General features: G+C 41.6%; 1 protein-coding gene across 1 annotated transcript; it reads right to left on the minus strand.

Moving 5' to 3' along the window:
* Positions 1 to 5,517: 5,517 nt before the first annotated feature.
* NPY (neuropeptide Y) lies at positions 5,518 to 12,287 on the minus strand. The gene is made up of 4 exons (XM_069462312.1): positions 12,198 to 12,287; positions 11,081 to 11,268; positions 7,598 to 7,678; positions 5,518 to 5,717 (listed from the first exon to the last, which is right to left on the minus strand). Exons 2-4 carry the CDS (start codon positions 11,266 to 11,268, stop codon positions 5,693 to 5,695), a joined length of 294 nt encoding a protein of 97 aa, XP_069318413.1. The 5' UTR covers positions 12,198 to 12,287; the 3' UTR covers positions 5,518 to 5,692.
* Positions 12,288 to 16,589: the final 4,302 nt, after the last annotated feature.

A 16,589-nucleotide genomic window follows, 5' to 3' on the forward strand; every position in this document is an offset into this window, starting at 1 on the left:
TCAAATTTCAAATAAATACACTGAACAAATCAAGTTTCAAATTCAATTAATTTCTGGAAAAACAAAGAATTCTGAAATTAGGAATAGACTGGGAATCAAAGGAAACCATGCCTTATAAATAAAACGTTTTTTAAAAAACACTCAAATTTTTTAGAAGTTTAAATTTCAAAATAATTTGCCTAAGGACATAAATGGTTGTAAGCTACACCTCCAAAATAGAATCAATACATTAGTGTACAATGTAAGTGGTAACAATTGGTGAGAACTCCAAAATCATCATTAAATTAAAAGCCAGGGAAAAATTATCAGGGACCCAAAAAGCATTTCAGAGAATTTTAGTAGTATAATATTTGAGATTGAAGAAAAATCTTTATAAACTTGATATTAAAGGTAACCCAAGGTAAATCAAATTTCTGAGAGGATGGAAAAGAACCATGTATTCAACCAGTCACTTTCAGAGCTCCAGAAAGCTATGGTTAAATAAACTCCTGTATTTTTGTCAAGACTGCATAAATGGCACCTCTACCTCCTGAAAGAATCACAAAGAACTTTTGCGAGGTTGTTCACCAAACCTTGCATTTGCTCTGGCTCCCCTGGGATCACTCCCAGTCTTCACAATCAACTCCAGACTAAACTGGCTTTCACTAAACACCTACTATGTGTCAGGCAATAAGGACAGTGTCACCACACACATCATCCTGTTCCCATGATTGCAAAGCATTTCAACCCTGCAGCACTAGAACGAGTTTAAATTGATAGCTATTACTTAGCACTTTAAAAAATGAGCCCGAATGACACATACGATTAATTATATGTTATTCCATTCAGATTTTAAAGAGAGAAAAAGATTCTGTGCGATTTCACACTGTGCTAATTTTTCTAATAGGCAGAAGAAAAGGCAATAATTTAGTTGTGACAATATCATAATCCTCCTACCCAAAACCATAATAAAAGAATATCCCACTGAAATACCTCATTCAAAAGGCTGTTTTCTTTTATGATGATAAAAAGGTATTTGTTTCGTTCTGATGACATTGTAACCGATTCCAATGTTCTGCATGGAGGAGGAAAAAATCATTTTCTATTGTACATGTAGTAATAAGTAACCATATAAGCTTAATGTTTGTGCATTAGAAAGAAAGAAGAGGAATAATCAACTGCCGTTATATTATTTCCTGTCATCAGTAGTGCACATAGAAGTTGCACACAAGTATAGTTTGGGGCAAGTGCATCTGCCATCTTTACTTCACCTAAGGCACGGCACCATGGTGTGGAAATGTCAAGCCAGTGCTGAATTTTCTTTCTTTTTATATCTGCTCCTCTATCCTGACACTTGTCTAGGCAGGGAAAAGAGGCTGGAAGATATTAAAGCAGCTAAACTATTGCAAAAGAAATAGTGAGACTCCTCCTTCCTGAATTAGAGAGTGGAACCAACCCTACAACATTTATTCTCTGAACTTGGCAATTTGTCATAGGATCATGGTGAAGAGATCTCAGGCTGAGAAGTCTAATCCTGATTTGGCTAAATGAAAAATATTAGTAAAGGGGCTCCAGTATGCCCCTGGAGCCAAGTCTATAGGAAGAGCTGGTAGGATTGGGTTTAAAAAAAAAAAAAAAAAAGGAACGCCTCGGAGAAAAGAGTTGGGGATGGTGACGGGGCCTGATTGTATCCCAAATGGGATTTTCCCCTAAGAATAGTAACCCAGTTATCCCGGCCAGCACATGCTCAAATTCAAAGTATGGGAATAAAGAATAATGAAAAAGTAATCAAAATATGTATCACTGTCTCATATCTGCACGTCCTCTACCTCCTTTGTGGCTTTCTTCATCTGGCCATTGCTGCCACTTAAGCATCAGTTGGCTGCCCCAGGAAGTCTGGCCTGCCTCTGCACTCTCCCCATCCTAGCGTGGGTACCCTCAAATGCCCCCATAAAACCACATGCCCACTTCTTGTTAGGGAGGGGGGAGATATCTCTGCCCCTGCAATAGGGAATACTAATTTTGAACATGGAATCTGAAGGGTCTGTAGGATGTCCAAGTTTTAGCTTTGGCACACAGAGGCTCTGGCTCCTTCTTCTCTTCTCTTTTCCTCTCCCCCTCTGCATGGGAGGAGAGCTGCTATTCTGACTGAGTCATTACACCACATTGCACTAATGGGCGGGGACACTGTTGAAAGGTGACATGCACTCATGAGTGGTCCTTCTCTTCTTCCATTTGCTGCTAGATGTAGCAGGCTGGCCCTTTCTGTCAATGTGGCTGTTTGGGTAAGTGGGTTTGGGAATCTGCTTCAGAGACCTCTCTTTTCCTGTCACTGTCCACCAGGATGCTGAGATTTGGTTTGGTTGGAACCAGGAGTATTCCAGAGGCTCAGCCGCAGCCAAATGCCCTGACCCAGCTCACCAGGGCAGCCCTGCATTTGGCCTCATTGGATGCTTGTCTGCCTGGCTCTCTGTTCATCCCTTGGCAATTGATTCCTAAATGTACAGCTCCCTTATCATGAAACTGCAAAGAAAACATGGTGTGTGGGAAGGTTCTAGCGTCTAACTACATCTCAGACTTCTAACACTTAGGACAGTGCACTGTAATTATTTGACTCCTTGTTAGATTGTACAATCCCTGAGAAACTGTTGTTAATCTTAGTATCCCCAGTGCTTAGTACAGTGTCCAACACAAATTAGAAGATCAAAAAATGTTAAGTGAACGAATGAATGAGTTTGGCCATATTTGGACCTACTTCATCATTCCAACCTCTGGCCTCTCTGCCTCTGTTCCTGTCAGGTAGACCCCTGAATATTCCCTGAACAAGCTGTGTCTGATCCACCTGTGGTTAACCAGCTAGTCACCACCCCCCAGACCTCCTGGATCCCAGTTCAACATTCCCATTCCCTGTTAAGCTCTTTCCAACTGTAATAGTTCTGCCTACACTCATTTGCTTTCTGAATACCTCTTACACAATTAGTTTAGCACTTTGTTATTCTCTAATTTGTGTTAAGTGTGTCAGGGTCATGTTCTTAACTAGATTGTATGCAGCCTAGTCTCAACTCACTTATTCTGGACGATATCAACAGGTAGGGACAAGTTTGCAAGTAGAGGAGCTGCTGTCTAGTCCCACTAACCTGAATGAAGTGGGAAAGGTCCCTAACTTTCTGTGGGCCTCAGCTTCCTCATCTGTGAAAACTGAGGAAGTAATTATCTGCTTGACTGTGTTATGGGCATTATAAGGATCAAAATAAAAACGCAATGACACCTGCAAAAAAAAAGTATGCACAATTTATACTTCATAGATCATGGAATAGATGGTCAGAGGACACCTTAATAAATGCTGATAGATTTACTTGATAATAATTATGCCATTCATAGGCATCTCATTAATGAAGGTTGAATTGTTCCAGTGGAGACTATTATAACTATTGCTACTTATTTATTTATTGCAATGACAGGTGGGTAATCCAGTGCTTTTAAGTCTACTCCAAGGATGGTCAGCAGGCTGAAAATGTTTGAGAAATTACTGTAGGAAATCTGTTGGAATGCAGTTTGGCAATTTTTTTAAGCTTACCATCATCGTATTTCTTCAATTTAATTCTAGTTTATTAGGGATTTATAATTCAACATGGGAATCATCAAAAACTTCATCCTTACCCACCTCCCTTCCATTACTTACTTGTAACATTATCTTCACTTGAATTTTGATTCCAGTACAGACATACATGGAAAGTTAGGGAAGACTTATCATCCCCATTTAGTTTAGTGAATTTGAAGGTCAGAACTTGAAAGTCATGGAGTCAGGACCTGGTGTTCACACAATGTAATGGTTCAGTCCTCTTTCAGGTAAGATGAGGTGAAGTAAGAGAAGGATCAAGGCTTGGATACAGTATAAGGGAAATGTGGGCTGTTTAACATTCTAAGCATTTAGGTTTGATGGGGTAAAACGTTAAAATTTTTGTTTAAAATTCAAATTCCTGGATTTATCTCTCAATGGCTCATATATATTATTCCTATTTGCTCTACTCCATATAAACAAGAGTTCTACAGTCATTCATTGCCAGGGATACATTCTGAGAAATGTATCATTAGGCAATTTTGTTGCTGTGTGAACATCACAGGGTGCACAAGACTTTCTGGGCTACAAACCTGTACAGCATGTTACTGTCCTGAATACTGTAGGCAATTATAACACAATGGTAAGCATTTCTGTATCTAAATATAGAAAAGGTACAGTATGAATATGGTATTATAATCTTATGGGACCACTGTTGTATGTGTGGTCCGTGGTTGACTGAAACATTGTTAAGTGGCGCATGACTATATATGTGGTGATGAATATTCAGCATATGTAATAGCATATGTATGCTGCCAAATGGATCTCTGAGTCAACTTTCTTTGCATATTGTAACTTTAACAAAGTTCCTAAATATAGTAGATTCATAAAGAACTTTGATGTTGTGTGATAATAAACTGTGACTTGTTCAACCTTTTAAGATTTTAAAAACACTTCACATATCAGTTTTTAGTTGAAAGATCAAAGAAAAAAATAAGAATTTTAGGGAAATCACAGAACAATTTTATCTTAGTTTCATTAAAGGAAATTATATTTGTAGCAACACTGACTTCATCAGCTCAAAAAAAGTTAGAATTCTTTATATACAGATAATATCGTATATACTGTAAGACTCCCTAAGTCATGATGTATATTGTTATTCATGGATTTTTTTGTAAGCAGCTTTAAGATGTCACATAAAAGTATTTGTCCATACTTTTTATACTGTGGTATAAAGTACCAGTGTGGAATGCAACTCATTTTCTTTGATTTAGAAGTTACATGTAAGAATCTATTATAATAACATTAATTTTAAACTAAGCTCATGCAAATAGATACTTGAAGAAGGGGGAAGTTTAAGAACTTTAGCTAGGTTAATTAACATGTCCCATGTTGGAAAGGTAATCAACCTACTGAGAAGTGACCTGAATAGATGTATACACCTCAGCTGTCTGACATGGTAGCCTCTAGAGACATGTGGCTATTTAAAGTAAAATTCATTAAAATTAAATAAAATATAAAACTCAGCTCCTTATTTTGCACTAGCCACATTCAAAGGCTCAAAAGCCACATGTGGTTAGTGGCTCCCATATGAGACAGAAGGATAAAAGACATTTCACAGAAATTTCCATTAGATAGTGATCTCTTCTGCTGACAGCATAGGTTAGCAAGGTTAACTAGAGTTCCATGTGAATGGGGTGGAAATTCAGAAAATTTTCCCAAATTAGCATTCCCTTGGTCAATGTCTCCAAATGGTTCTATAAGTTACACACACACACACACACACACACACTCACATACACACACAGATAAGTCTTGATTATCATAAATAATCATATCTTTATATCTCTCATGGCCATTGCTTTAATATCCGTGAAACAAATCCTGAATCTGCCACTTGAGGGAGATTGTAATTTAATGAATAACTGAAAACAATTCTCAATATTTCAATAGCAGATTTTTCATTGAAGAGGATACACTTTTGAATGCATGATACTTTATTTAAACACACATATATACAATGATGACAAAGGAAAACATTATAGAATTTGGCACAATGGCTGCATGCATTAGCAGGATGGGCAGACTCTCGCTTTACAGGATGACATATGGGTTGAAAATAGGAAGAGACCAGAATGCAAGTTTCATTTCCCATCACCACATAGAAGGGTCTTCAAGCCTGCAAAACATAAGAAGAAAAGCATGTAATATATTAGAAGCTGTCCGGCTGTCTGGGATGCTTGCAAGAGTGAGACATTTCAGTTCTGAACAGAAAGGTGACCAGAAAGTGTTGAAAAGCCTCCTGTGGGCATTCTAAATAGGAGACCATGTGAAATATCAGAACGTGAGGCAGTGACATAAAGTGCAAAGACCCAGCTGAGTAGCTTTCACTGCTGTCAACGGAGTCTCTGGGAAATCTCAGAGGGAGGATTTTAAAGGCTCTGTATATAGCAAAGGAGCTGAAGAACTCTGCAATCTCTCTGAAGATCAAATTTGCAGAAATCACATGACACTGTAACAAGAAAGTTATTGTCACCAAACCCTAAATATGCTTCTTTTGTTTTCCCGCAAGCCTTTTTACATAGTAAGATGCTGTTTATTAGGCTATGATGAACCCTTTTTAATAAAATAGCACTCACAGGCAACTTCAAGGCTGTCAAGTTTTGTCTCCTTCTAACTGCACATGATGGAGTCTGTCAATCAAGGTGCAATTAACTTTATTTCATGCACCAACTGTGTGACTTTGGCACAAAACGAAGGCCAGCAGCAAGGTTCTACGTAGGTCTGGATTGTCATGTTTCTAACACTAAGTAGACAGAACCTACCTTAAACTTTTTACTGTGGCAAACATTATATGCATGTCAATGAAACATAAGAAGTCATTAATCCTTAGTATTACAGACAATCCTTATGAATATTCTGCTTCCTTTGTATTAGCTGTTTAAGTCTGGGCTGGTACTTCCAGGGACAACTGGAGTTTTATTCTAGTTCAAATCATTGTTTCCTTCAGAGAAAAATCTGACAGCTCTATGCTTGCACCCTTCGCTCTGGCTCCCCATTTCACAAGAGAACTGAGGAAAGGTGGGAGGAAAGTGCGTGGGCCAGCAAGTCACTCGCTGACTCTCTAGAGAGAACCTCCATGAAAAGTCACATGCAGGTCACACTCCCTGAGCAAGCGTTCTAGTGCCCTCTTCTGGGGAAACCTGGTTCTTGACATTATAGAGCTCTGGGTTTAAGACAGCCAAGCTACCACATGGGTGGACCATGTGCACTGTGATCTTACTGTGGGTAGAGGCAGGAAGCAGGATGGAAGAGTCGAGGGGTTGTGAAAACAGAGAAAAACCAGGCTTCTCTTCAGCAGCACTCCTTGTCCCAGAGATGCTGTAGAATCCTAGTCCAACATTTAACACTCAGGTATTGGTGGGCACCTCTTCCCAAGGCAGACTCACATTCTAAGAAAGTCCCAAGGCTACAGGTAAGCTTCTAAGAATAATGTCATTCAACATTCATTCACTGAATGTAATAAATTACTATGTGATATCAGTTGAACTAAAATATGTCAAAAAGTATTCAGGTGTAACTGATGTACCTACAGCTTCATGTAAAACCAAAAAGGTTGGAGTAAAAACCATGAGGGACATTTCCTATGACATCTGGACACTCCACGTGGTATATAAAAACTAAAGATTATCCCAGCCAAAGATGGACAGTTGGTCATTTCAATTTAGAGTTGGGGACTCATTCTATGCTCTCTTAATTCTAACAATGTTAGAAATTCTATGTAATTTCTGAATTAAGTCATTTATATATTTAAAATTTTCAAAGGAGCCCCAAATAATCTGGGCTAGAAAATATTATCCCACAGAAGCCTAGATATTTGCCAGTGAGTCCTTGAAAAGAAAGTTCTTCCCTGCCTGGTTCTCCAGCCCCATTTTTGGCCAAATCCTTGCAGTCTAGAAGCCCGCATCCCAAAGCCTCCCACCAGGGAGCTTTCTCTGACTTCTCTCCCCAAAAACCTCAAGCTCTGAAACAATGTCCCCATCACAAGCCTTGTCATACCTAGTTCTGGGAGCATTTTCCGTGCTTTCTCTCATCAAGAGGTCTGAAATCAGTGTCTCAGGGCTAGATCGTTTTCCATATCTGGGAGGGAAAAAAGTCTTTTAAAGCAAGTTCGGAATAGGCAAAAAAACCTTTAAGATTAAAGAAGATAGTCTTCTGTTTGGGATATTAAACCTAAAGGTTATTTTCAGTTGTTCATCTACTAACAAACAATCTAGGTGTACAAAACATATATTACCAGAAACATTATCATAAATATGATTTCAAATTGTATATATGTTTAAACTCTGCTCAAATACTTAATAAATAACTTAGCAAATTATTCAAACCCAACCAAAATTCCTAGTCAAATGTTTGCCTTTTTATGCTACCACAAATAATACATATACAGATATACTTTTATAACTAGGTGATGGGAAATTAAAAAGTGTTGAAGTATTACTTAAAATGTTTCCATAATTAGTTAATTGACTATAGTGCTGATGATACACAGCAGTTTAAATCTTAATAAGGAGACCAGATGATATTTCAGAAATAACCCTAGAAAAAAAAAATCAGCAGACTACCATTCAAAACCCACCTGTGTCTTTGAATCTCAGTTTTCTCGTTGGTAAAAATAAAATCATAACCCCTGCTTAAATCAGAGGCTTTGTGAAAATCCAATGTGAAATGTGAATCACAATGCTTTGAAAGTAACAAAGTGATATACAAATGCAAATTATTGCTGTTGAAATGCATCCATTCTTACAGCTACCAACAGAACTCTGCGTGTTACATTTTCCATATTTATTTGAGGTACCAAAAGCTAACAGTCTTCCCTGATGTTGTGATTTTAGCCTCCCTGGAAGTATAAAGGAATCCTACTGGTCAATGGAAATGTTTATTTTTCTCCTATAGCAGGATATGGATGGGACAATATATGAATGTAAGGCTATGTTTACCTGCTAGGGTAATATATGCTACCTGCCCCCAGACACTCCAAAAAGGTCAGGCAAGTCTACACCAAATTGTTTTTTAAAAAGCCATTTTTCCCTTTCTCAGAAAAGATGTTGGACACCAGCAGCCACTTTGTTTACAAATAAAAATTAGCCTGGCATAGATTGATTAAGAGGTACAACAAAGCAGGCAGAGGGTGTATTCTAACTGCCTATCAAGCACAATTCAATCGAAATGTTTGGGAAAGATTTTCCTATTACTGTTCCCTTGCTGAGACTCAAGGGGAGCAAAAGCAAAACAACCCCCTGCCCTACTCCCATCATTTGCAAGATTTTCTCAAAGATTTTCTGGAATTGGGATATTAGACTCTAGGCTGCTGCTTTTACTTATTTATTCTGCCCATCAGCTGATTTTACTACTCTTAAAACTCGTGGGCAACCTTAATTTATTTATCATCATCGTGCTCCAGCGAGTAAAAGAACTGGCAACTATTCTCTCCAATTTAGCAGTAAAGAACCTAAATCTGCAATATCGGGACTTGCACAGTCATGAACTACTGTACATCCAGGACAACACTGTTCACTCTTCTTCCTTCTCTAATTAATTCTGGGTTACCCTTCTTCTCTATAGTGCTTTAACTTGCAAAGATTGAATCTCTAGGGCAAAGAGTCTCAAACCTGGCTGCATATTAGAATCACCTGGGGAGCTTCAACAACCACAGAAAGCCCAGGCCCCACCCCAGACGGTCTGATTTAATTGGTCGGGGGGGAGCCCAGCATCAGTGTATTTTAAAAGCTCCCCAGGTGATTGTAATGTGCCACCAGGATGGAGAAAAACTAAGGCTGAGTTTCTCAACCTTAGCACTACTGATGTTTGGGCTGGTTGTTCTTCGTGGTGGGGGCTGTGCTGGGCATTGTAGAATAATTTAGCAGCCTCCCTGGCCTCTACCCACTAGATGCCCACCTCCTGTTGTGAAAACCAAAAATGTCTCCAGACATTGCCAAATGTCCCGGGGAGAAGAAAATCACCCCCCGTTGAGAACTACTGATCTAGGGGGCAAAAAATCTAGTAGACCCACACTGTAGAATAAACGATTCAGCTTTCAGAAGTAATGAACCAGTGGTATATACAGCAACAATAATATAGCTTAAAAACATGAAGTGAGTGGGAAAAAGGAAGAGAATGATATCAGATTACCATTTACGCTAAATTAAAACATTCACAAATGACACTGTAATTTTGAAAAACATATACATGTGTGTATGAGTGGGTGTTTGTAGTGGGAAGGCAATGAGTAAAAAATGGAGATGATGCGTGCGTATTACAAGCCTCTGATGGTTTCTAAGAAGGAACTTTTATGAAGATGAGACATCTTCATCCTCAGGGACCAGCTCATTTCCATATAAGCTGAATCTCTTGCCATGAAACCCAAGGCTTTCTGCCTTATTTTTTTCTCATCGGAGATGTTGGAGATAACACCAACTGTTGACTGTTGATGGTGGTGACAACACCCAAGGAAAACCAACAGGAGGGCTCCAATTCCATAACCCCTAAAAAAACCTTTCATGAAATGTCTTTAGTTTCATGAACTGTAAAATGGAGATAATTATACTCTATTCAAAGCTTTGAGGTAAAGACTGAATGAGATAATACCTATGAAAACATTTCGAAATGCCAAAGCTTTATATCATGGTAAGGCTTTATAGCAATCATCTTTGCAAAAATGAGTTCTACTGTATATTATGTTATAACTAATAACAGAAGCTTTTCCGGGAAAAAAAAAAACAGTTAATATTTTTTTGTTTATACAAGCTCTACTACCTGTATGATCACATAGCAATTAATTAATTTGAAGCAATTAACTTTCTGGGAAGTTTCCTAGGTTATAAAATATGATTGCTTTTTACTAATTAAAATGATCATATTTTAAAGAATCACAAACCAATACTATTTAATTCAGGCATTTTCGTGTTTTTCTATAGAATGGGGCTGAAACTGCAAAAACAAAACAAAACAAAAACTATACAGAGAAAAGAATATAGCTCCATTTGTCTTTTCCTACATACTGTCATTTAATTCGCCCTGGGCAGGTTGAGAAGTCTGGCAGAGTCCGTAGCAACCCTGCTGTTTCGTTGTTGGTTTTCTGTGATGGTTATTCAGGTTTTCCTAGACACCCTGCTCGCCCTTCTCCTTACAGCATTTCCCGGGTGCACTCCTGCCCCTCTCACCTGGCACTTTCCCACAGAAGTTTCTAGACAGGCCCCCAACTGCTCTAACAACGACAACAAAAACCAAAACCAAACAAAAAAACCACCGAGGGGGGCGGTGAGTGGCGGCACCTGAATCAAAGGCTCACATCTTTGTGACTGCAGTGACAGAGGGAAAGCACCCAGTTTGTGCAGATTGTGCCCTGCACATTTACCTAGAGCTGTGTGCCTGATACTGTCCTGCCCCGGGACAGAGAGAAGAAAAAGAACCGATTCCTGTCCCAGGTCCTCCAGGTGTGCAGGGGGACGCTATGGCGTCGGTCCTGCGGAGCCCACCCACCTCTGCCTGGTGATGAGGTTGATATAGTGTCGCAGCGCAGAGTAGTATCTGGCCAAGTCTTCCGCAGGCGCATCTTCGCCCGGGTTGTCCGGCTTGGAGGGGTACGCCTCGGCCAGCGCACCCAGGCACACCAGCAGGGACAGGGCGAGGGTCAGTGCGGACAGCCCCATTCGCTTGCTACCTAGCATCTGAGGGCACAGAAGGCGCAATGAAGGGGGCTTGAGGATTCAGAGGACTCACACCCCGCTCCTCCCTCCGGTACCTCCCGCGCCCCTCCCCCTGCTCCTACCCTTGCCCACCAGTGCTTTCTCGTCCCAGTCCCGCAGAGAGAGCCCGAGCGTGGCTAGCTCCACCTTGCGGGCCCAGGGCACCATCTGCCCTGGCCCGGCCCCTCTGCACCACCCGAAAACTTCGCGCAACTTCTTTCCAAGTCGCCGGGACCAAGAGTCGCGCGGCGAGAGGCGCAGGGTGGGTTTAGACACTTTAAAAACATATTTAGAAGTTCCTCCTGAGGGGTTAAAGACATGATCGCTTTCCTCCCCTCTTGCCCAAACCCTTGTCGAAGAAGTAAACTTTATTCTGTGTTACTTTGGTCAGCCTGGCTCCAGGGGCTCAACAGTGACAACAGAGGTTCCCTCGGGGTGGGAAGCGGGGAAAGACAATCGCTCCCCGGGCCAACAACTCTCAGTTTGAATCCCAAGGTTCCAGAGAGGAGGCAGAGCGCGGGGGACTCCTCACCAGGAGACGCTGCCTGGAAAACCTTCCTCCCGCGCACCGCTCTCTGGGTCGCCTGACCGCCACCCGCAGGGAAACCGCCAGGTGCTTTGGGATAGGGATCCCTCGTTCTCCCGCCATATCCGCCAAAAGAATCCAAAGGGACCTCCCAGCTGCGAAGGCCCGGAAGAAGGGCGGATGAGCAATTGGAGTGGAGCAGAAGGGGCAAGTGGAATTTAGCGGCCAGCAAGGGCTGGCGCGCGTCGGGGCGCGGAGCGAGCAGCGTCAGGTGAGACCCTCCCAGGGTCCCAGGGCTCCGCAGAGGGCGAGACTGTGCCCGGGGCAAGTTCACAGGCCACCCTCCTTCACTCCCTCCCCGAGCCAAATGGGTCTCGGCACTCACGGTGGCTGGCGGGCGGGCGGGCGTGGCCAGGCGGCGAGTGCTCTGCTGTCGGGCGCGCCTCTCCGAAGGGTGAGAGCGGGCGGATGGGGTGCAGAGAGCGGGTCGCACCTGGGCTTTTATGGAGCTCTCTCTCTGCCGCAGGAGGGGCCTCGGGCAGTCACGCTTGGGTGACTCCCACCCGCCACTTCCCGCCCCCGAGTGGCAGGGGGAGGGGGCTGGAGCCGCGGTCGCATGAGTGTTTACTTGAAGAGTCACCCACACCCCCACTCTCCCGCCCCAGGTCCTGCTGGCGAAGGGGGGGCCTGGATCGTGCGAGCGAGGCTGCGCGCTCCGAGGATGCTGAACAAGACCACCAAAGCCCAAGTGCCTGCTCTCCGGCCGTCCCCAGATCCGGCTTTCCTTCACGCCCCGTCTAGTCTTGCCAGAGATAGGCACATCTCAGACCATCTTTGTCCCCTGTTACCGAGACTACCAACCCACTGGGCGCCGGAGTAGGGGTACTCGAATCCTCTGTTTGGTGGAGCATCTCCGGGACCCGCGCGGCAGTCGTGCCGGGTACAACTGCGCGCTTTCGGATGGACGCAAATGGGCTCGCAGACTTTTCCTGCACTTAAAGCACATCCGAGGCGGCTGCCCGAAGTCCCGAGCTAGAGGCTCCCAAAGCCGCTCCCGGAGGAGCTGAGAACCGGCTTTCCTGACTTCGGCCACTTTCCCCAGCTGGTTTTTCTAGGAGGTAATCCCTGCTCAAGTACTCTCCCAAACGCAGGGAGCCGGGCTTTGTCGCGACCTGAGAGTGAGGCGACTCAAAATTCCCCAGAGGCAGAGCACAGTAAACCCATTTCCCCGGTTTGCTGGAAAAGAGCCACGTTTCCAGGTTCTAGAGACCCCGTAAAACGCAATAAAACAAAAATTTGGTCCAAAGTGGCTGTAGTTAAATGAACAGCAATTTCTCCCTTATCTGCCAGCCCTTGTACAGTCCCAATTAACGTTGAGAATGTGGGTTTTGATTGAAATGAAACAGGTAAAAAATGGTCAACATTCATTTGTGCATCGCGTTTAACCTGTTGAATGAATATGAAAGATACAGACACTATTCTTACAGGATCAGGATTTTATGCAGTGGACTGAAATCTGAAAGTTCCCCGAGTGAATGCTCCCCGAAGTCTGAATCTTTCTAAATAAAATGACATGTTGGGAAAGCAAAGCGTTAAGTTGAACGTTATATTAATGCTACAATGACAAGTAATTCTGTTAAACTGACACTTTGGTTTTGTGCTGTTCCAACAATGTTGAATTAAATATCAAATACCGTCAGTCCTTTGTGTGCATGTGTGCAACGTGTGTGCGTGTTGTGTGATCAAATTATAATCTTGAAGATCAACATCCCTTTCACTAGGTGACTGCTTTTCTTTATATATTGCACAAATATCAGGGACACAAATATCAGGGCTCTCAGAGTTGCTCAGGGGTGCTTACATAAAGGAACTTTGGTAAAAGTGAAAAACATCTTCTAACTCAGAGCCCTTTCTTGATAAAGGGAAAGGCACAGTACACTTTTTATAAAATAATCTTACTTTTAGAGTATATCAAAGATTCCTATCAACTAAAACCTGGATTCAGAAGGAATCATCAAATTTGGAAGAAATTATGCCTAAGGAGGTACACCACTCTTGAGTGGAGAGCACTGGGGAGAATTGATTCATTTAGCTTAAGGTAGTGTCATTGGTCCCCAAGAATAAGAACTTATTCTCAGGGTTCAGCATTTGGAGAATGAAAAGCAGGGAGTGATGAGCTCTATGTGTATAATATCTTTACATCCTATCTCCTCTCTCTCCAGTCCCAGCTACATCCCCTGGCCTTAGGCTCTGAATGTTCTGTCTCTCTCAGGACTTAGTTCCATCAATTGCCTCCTGTCTTTCCTGGAGTTGCCTACACCCTCCCTCGGCTTATAAATTTGCTTGGATTTGTTCCATGAAAGAAACAACACCAAACCAAAATCCTTCCCAAAAACAAACAAAATCAACTGTCACTCAACCCAGCATTTCCTCCAAGCTGCTGAGCCATTTCTCCCCTTTATTTCTAAGTCAAGTTTATTTATTCATGTGCTTATTTGTTTTTAACACTTTATTGAGACACCATTGAAATATACAAAGCTACAAATATTTAAAATATTCAATATATTCTTACATATATGTGTGCCCATGAAACCATCACCACAACCAACATAATGAACATACACATCACCTCCCCACATTTCCTCATGTACATTTGTAATTCCTCCCCCTGCCTCTCCCTACCCCCTGCTCCACTGATCTGCTTTCTGTCTCTGTATATTTGTTTGCATTTTCTAGAACTTCATATAAATGTAATTCCACAGCATGTACTCTTTGTCTACCTTCTTTGACTCAGCATCATTATGTTTTGATCCACTCATCTTGTTTCAAGTACCAATAGTGTATTCCTTTTTATTGCTGGACAGTATTCCATTATATGATATACTTCAAATTTTTTAATCTATTCAACTGCTCATATATTTTGGGTTGTTTCAGCAACCCAAAATCCATGAATAAAGCTGCAATGACATTCATTTATGAGTCTTTGCATGGGCATAAGCCTTCATTTCTCCTGGGAAAATACTTAAAAGCAGAATGGCTGAGACCAATGGTGAGTGTATATTGTCCCATAATTCACTGAGGGTCTGTTTTGGTTTCTGTTTTGCTCCTTGTTTTCCCCTGTGTGTTTTATTTAGAAAAGATTCCACTGCTATGTTTCAGAGTTCGCCTATCTTTTCTTCTGCAATATTTCTTCACTGTCGATCCTATCCAGTGTATTTTGCATGGTATAGTATGTAGCTTTCACCTCCAGAATTTTAGTGTGTATCATTGTTATATCTTCCTTATCTCAACATGCCCAATCTTGTCCCTCAATTCTTGAATATACATTAATAATAACTTTTGTACTACTAACATTTATGTCATTTTTGTGTCACTTTGGGTTAACTTTTCTTTAAATTATGGCTTGTATTTTCCGTCTTCTTTGTATGTCCAGTAATTTTTGATACAATGTCAGACATTGTAAATTTTACCTTGTCATTTGTTGAATATTTTTATATTCCTATAATCATTCTTGAGTTTTGTTCAGACACAGTTAAAAATTTAGAAATAATTTTATCCATTCAGATCTTGCATTTCAGTTTTGTTAGGTAGGACCAGACCTGGCTTTAGTGTAGGTTTAGTTTTTTCACACTTGAGGCAAAATCCTTTTTGTTATTTTTAATCGATATTTGATGCCTCCCTAAGTTGTGAGGTTTTACCCTCTGGCTTTTGAGACAAGCACTATTTTCAGCCCTGGGTGAGCACTGGACACTGTTTACTCTCATCCTTCGTATGGTTCTTTTACGGGTCTCAGGTGGTTTCTTCATATGTATGATCTGATCAGTAATCAACTAAATACTCAAGAGGGACACCCTACAGATCTCCAGAGTGTCCTCTGTCTCACCCGGTACAATACCTGTGGACTCTAGCTGACCTGGACCCCACACTACCAGCCCCAGCTCCTCTGCCGGGCTAATTCAATCCCTCCCATCTTCACTGCAGCCTGGATAACTTCTTCAGGCAGGAAGCTGGGACCATTGTATGGCACCTCATTTGTTTTCCATATCTAAGAGATCACTGGCCTTTGTTTGCTGATGTCCAGTGTTTTGAGTGTTGTTTCATATATTCTTGTCTAGTGTTGTAGTTGTTTCAGAGAGGAGGGTAAATCTGATCCCTGTTTCTTCATCTTCACCAGGAGAGGAAGTCTCATAGCAAGGATCTTTAAACAGATGTTTCTATTCATTGCTTCTTCTTCTTCACCTTATGTTTGATCATGAAGCCACTGCAATCTAGATTTTATCTGAAGCAAGCTACTGAATCTGCCATCAGTAAGACCTCCTAGTTGCAAACCACAAGGACCTTCACCAGTTACTTGACTTCTCTTGATCATCGCCTTTGCTGATCTCCTCTGATTCACCTCCTTTTTCTCTAAACTGGCCATCGTCTCTTTTGTTAACTCTCCCTTCTGCACTCCAAGCCCCAGCCTTAACCTTTCCACTCCATACGTACTGACCAATCAAACTCTTCTACTCCCCCAGTTTACGAGTCTGAAATCTCTATCTTCAGCTCAGGTTTCATACCTGGAATCCAGGGGTATATGTCCAACTCAGATCTCTGCCACCAAGAGCCTCAAATTTAGATGGAGCTTCCATTTACATGAATTTCTGATTAAATATCATATGAAGTCCAAAATATTTTCAAAATCTTTAAACTATAAGGCTCCACATACTTTGGACACTACCTACTTTCTAGTCTCATCTAACATAATTTTCTCCTTCACTCTCTTATTCCTGTCCAT

Source organism: Eulemur rufifrons, chromosome 29 (genome assembly GCF_041146395.1).
Source record: "Eulemur rufifrons isolate Redbay chromosome 29, OSU_ERuf_1, whole genome shotgun sequence".
NCBI lineage: Eukaryota > Metazoa > Chordata > Mammalia > Primates > Lemuridae > Eulemur > Eulemur rufifrons.

Coding starts and splice junctions, on each gene's coding strand:
- NPY (XM_069462312.1), bottom strand. CDS start 11,268: ATGCTAGGTAGCAAGCGAATGGGGCTGTCCGCACTGACCCTCGCCCTG. Junction 7,679..11,080: donor AACCTCATCACCAGGCAGAG/GTGGGTGGGCTC, acceptor TTTCCCTCCCAG/ATATGGAAAACGATCTAGCC. Junction 5,718..7,597: donor GAAAATGCTCCCAGAACTAG/GTATGACAAGGC, acceptor TATGTTTTGCAG/GCTTGAAGACCCTTCTATGT.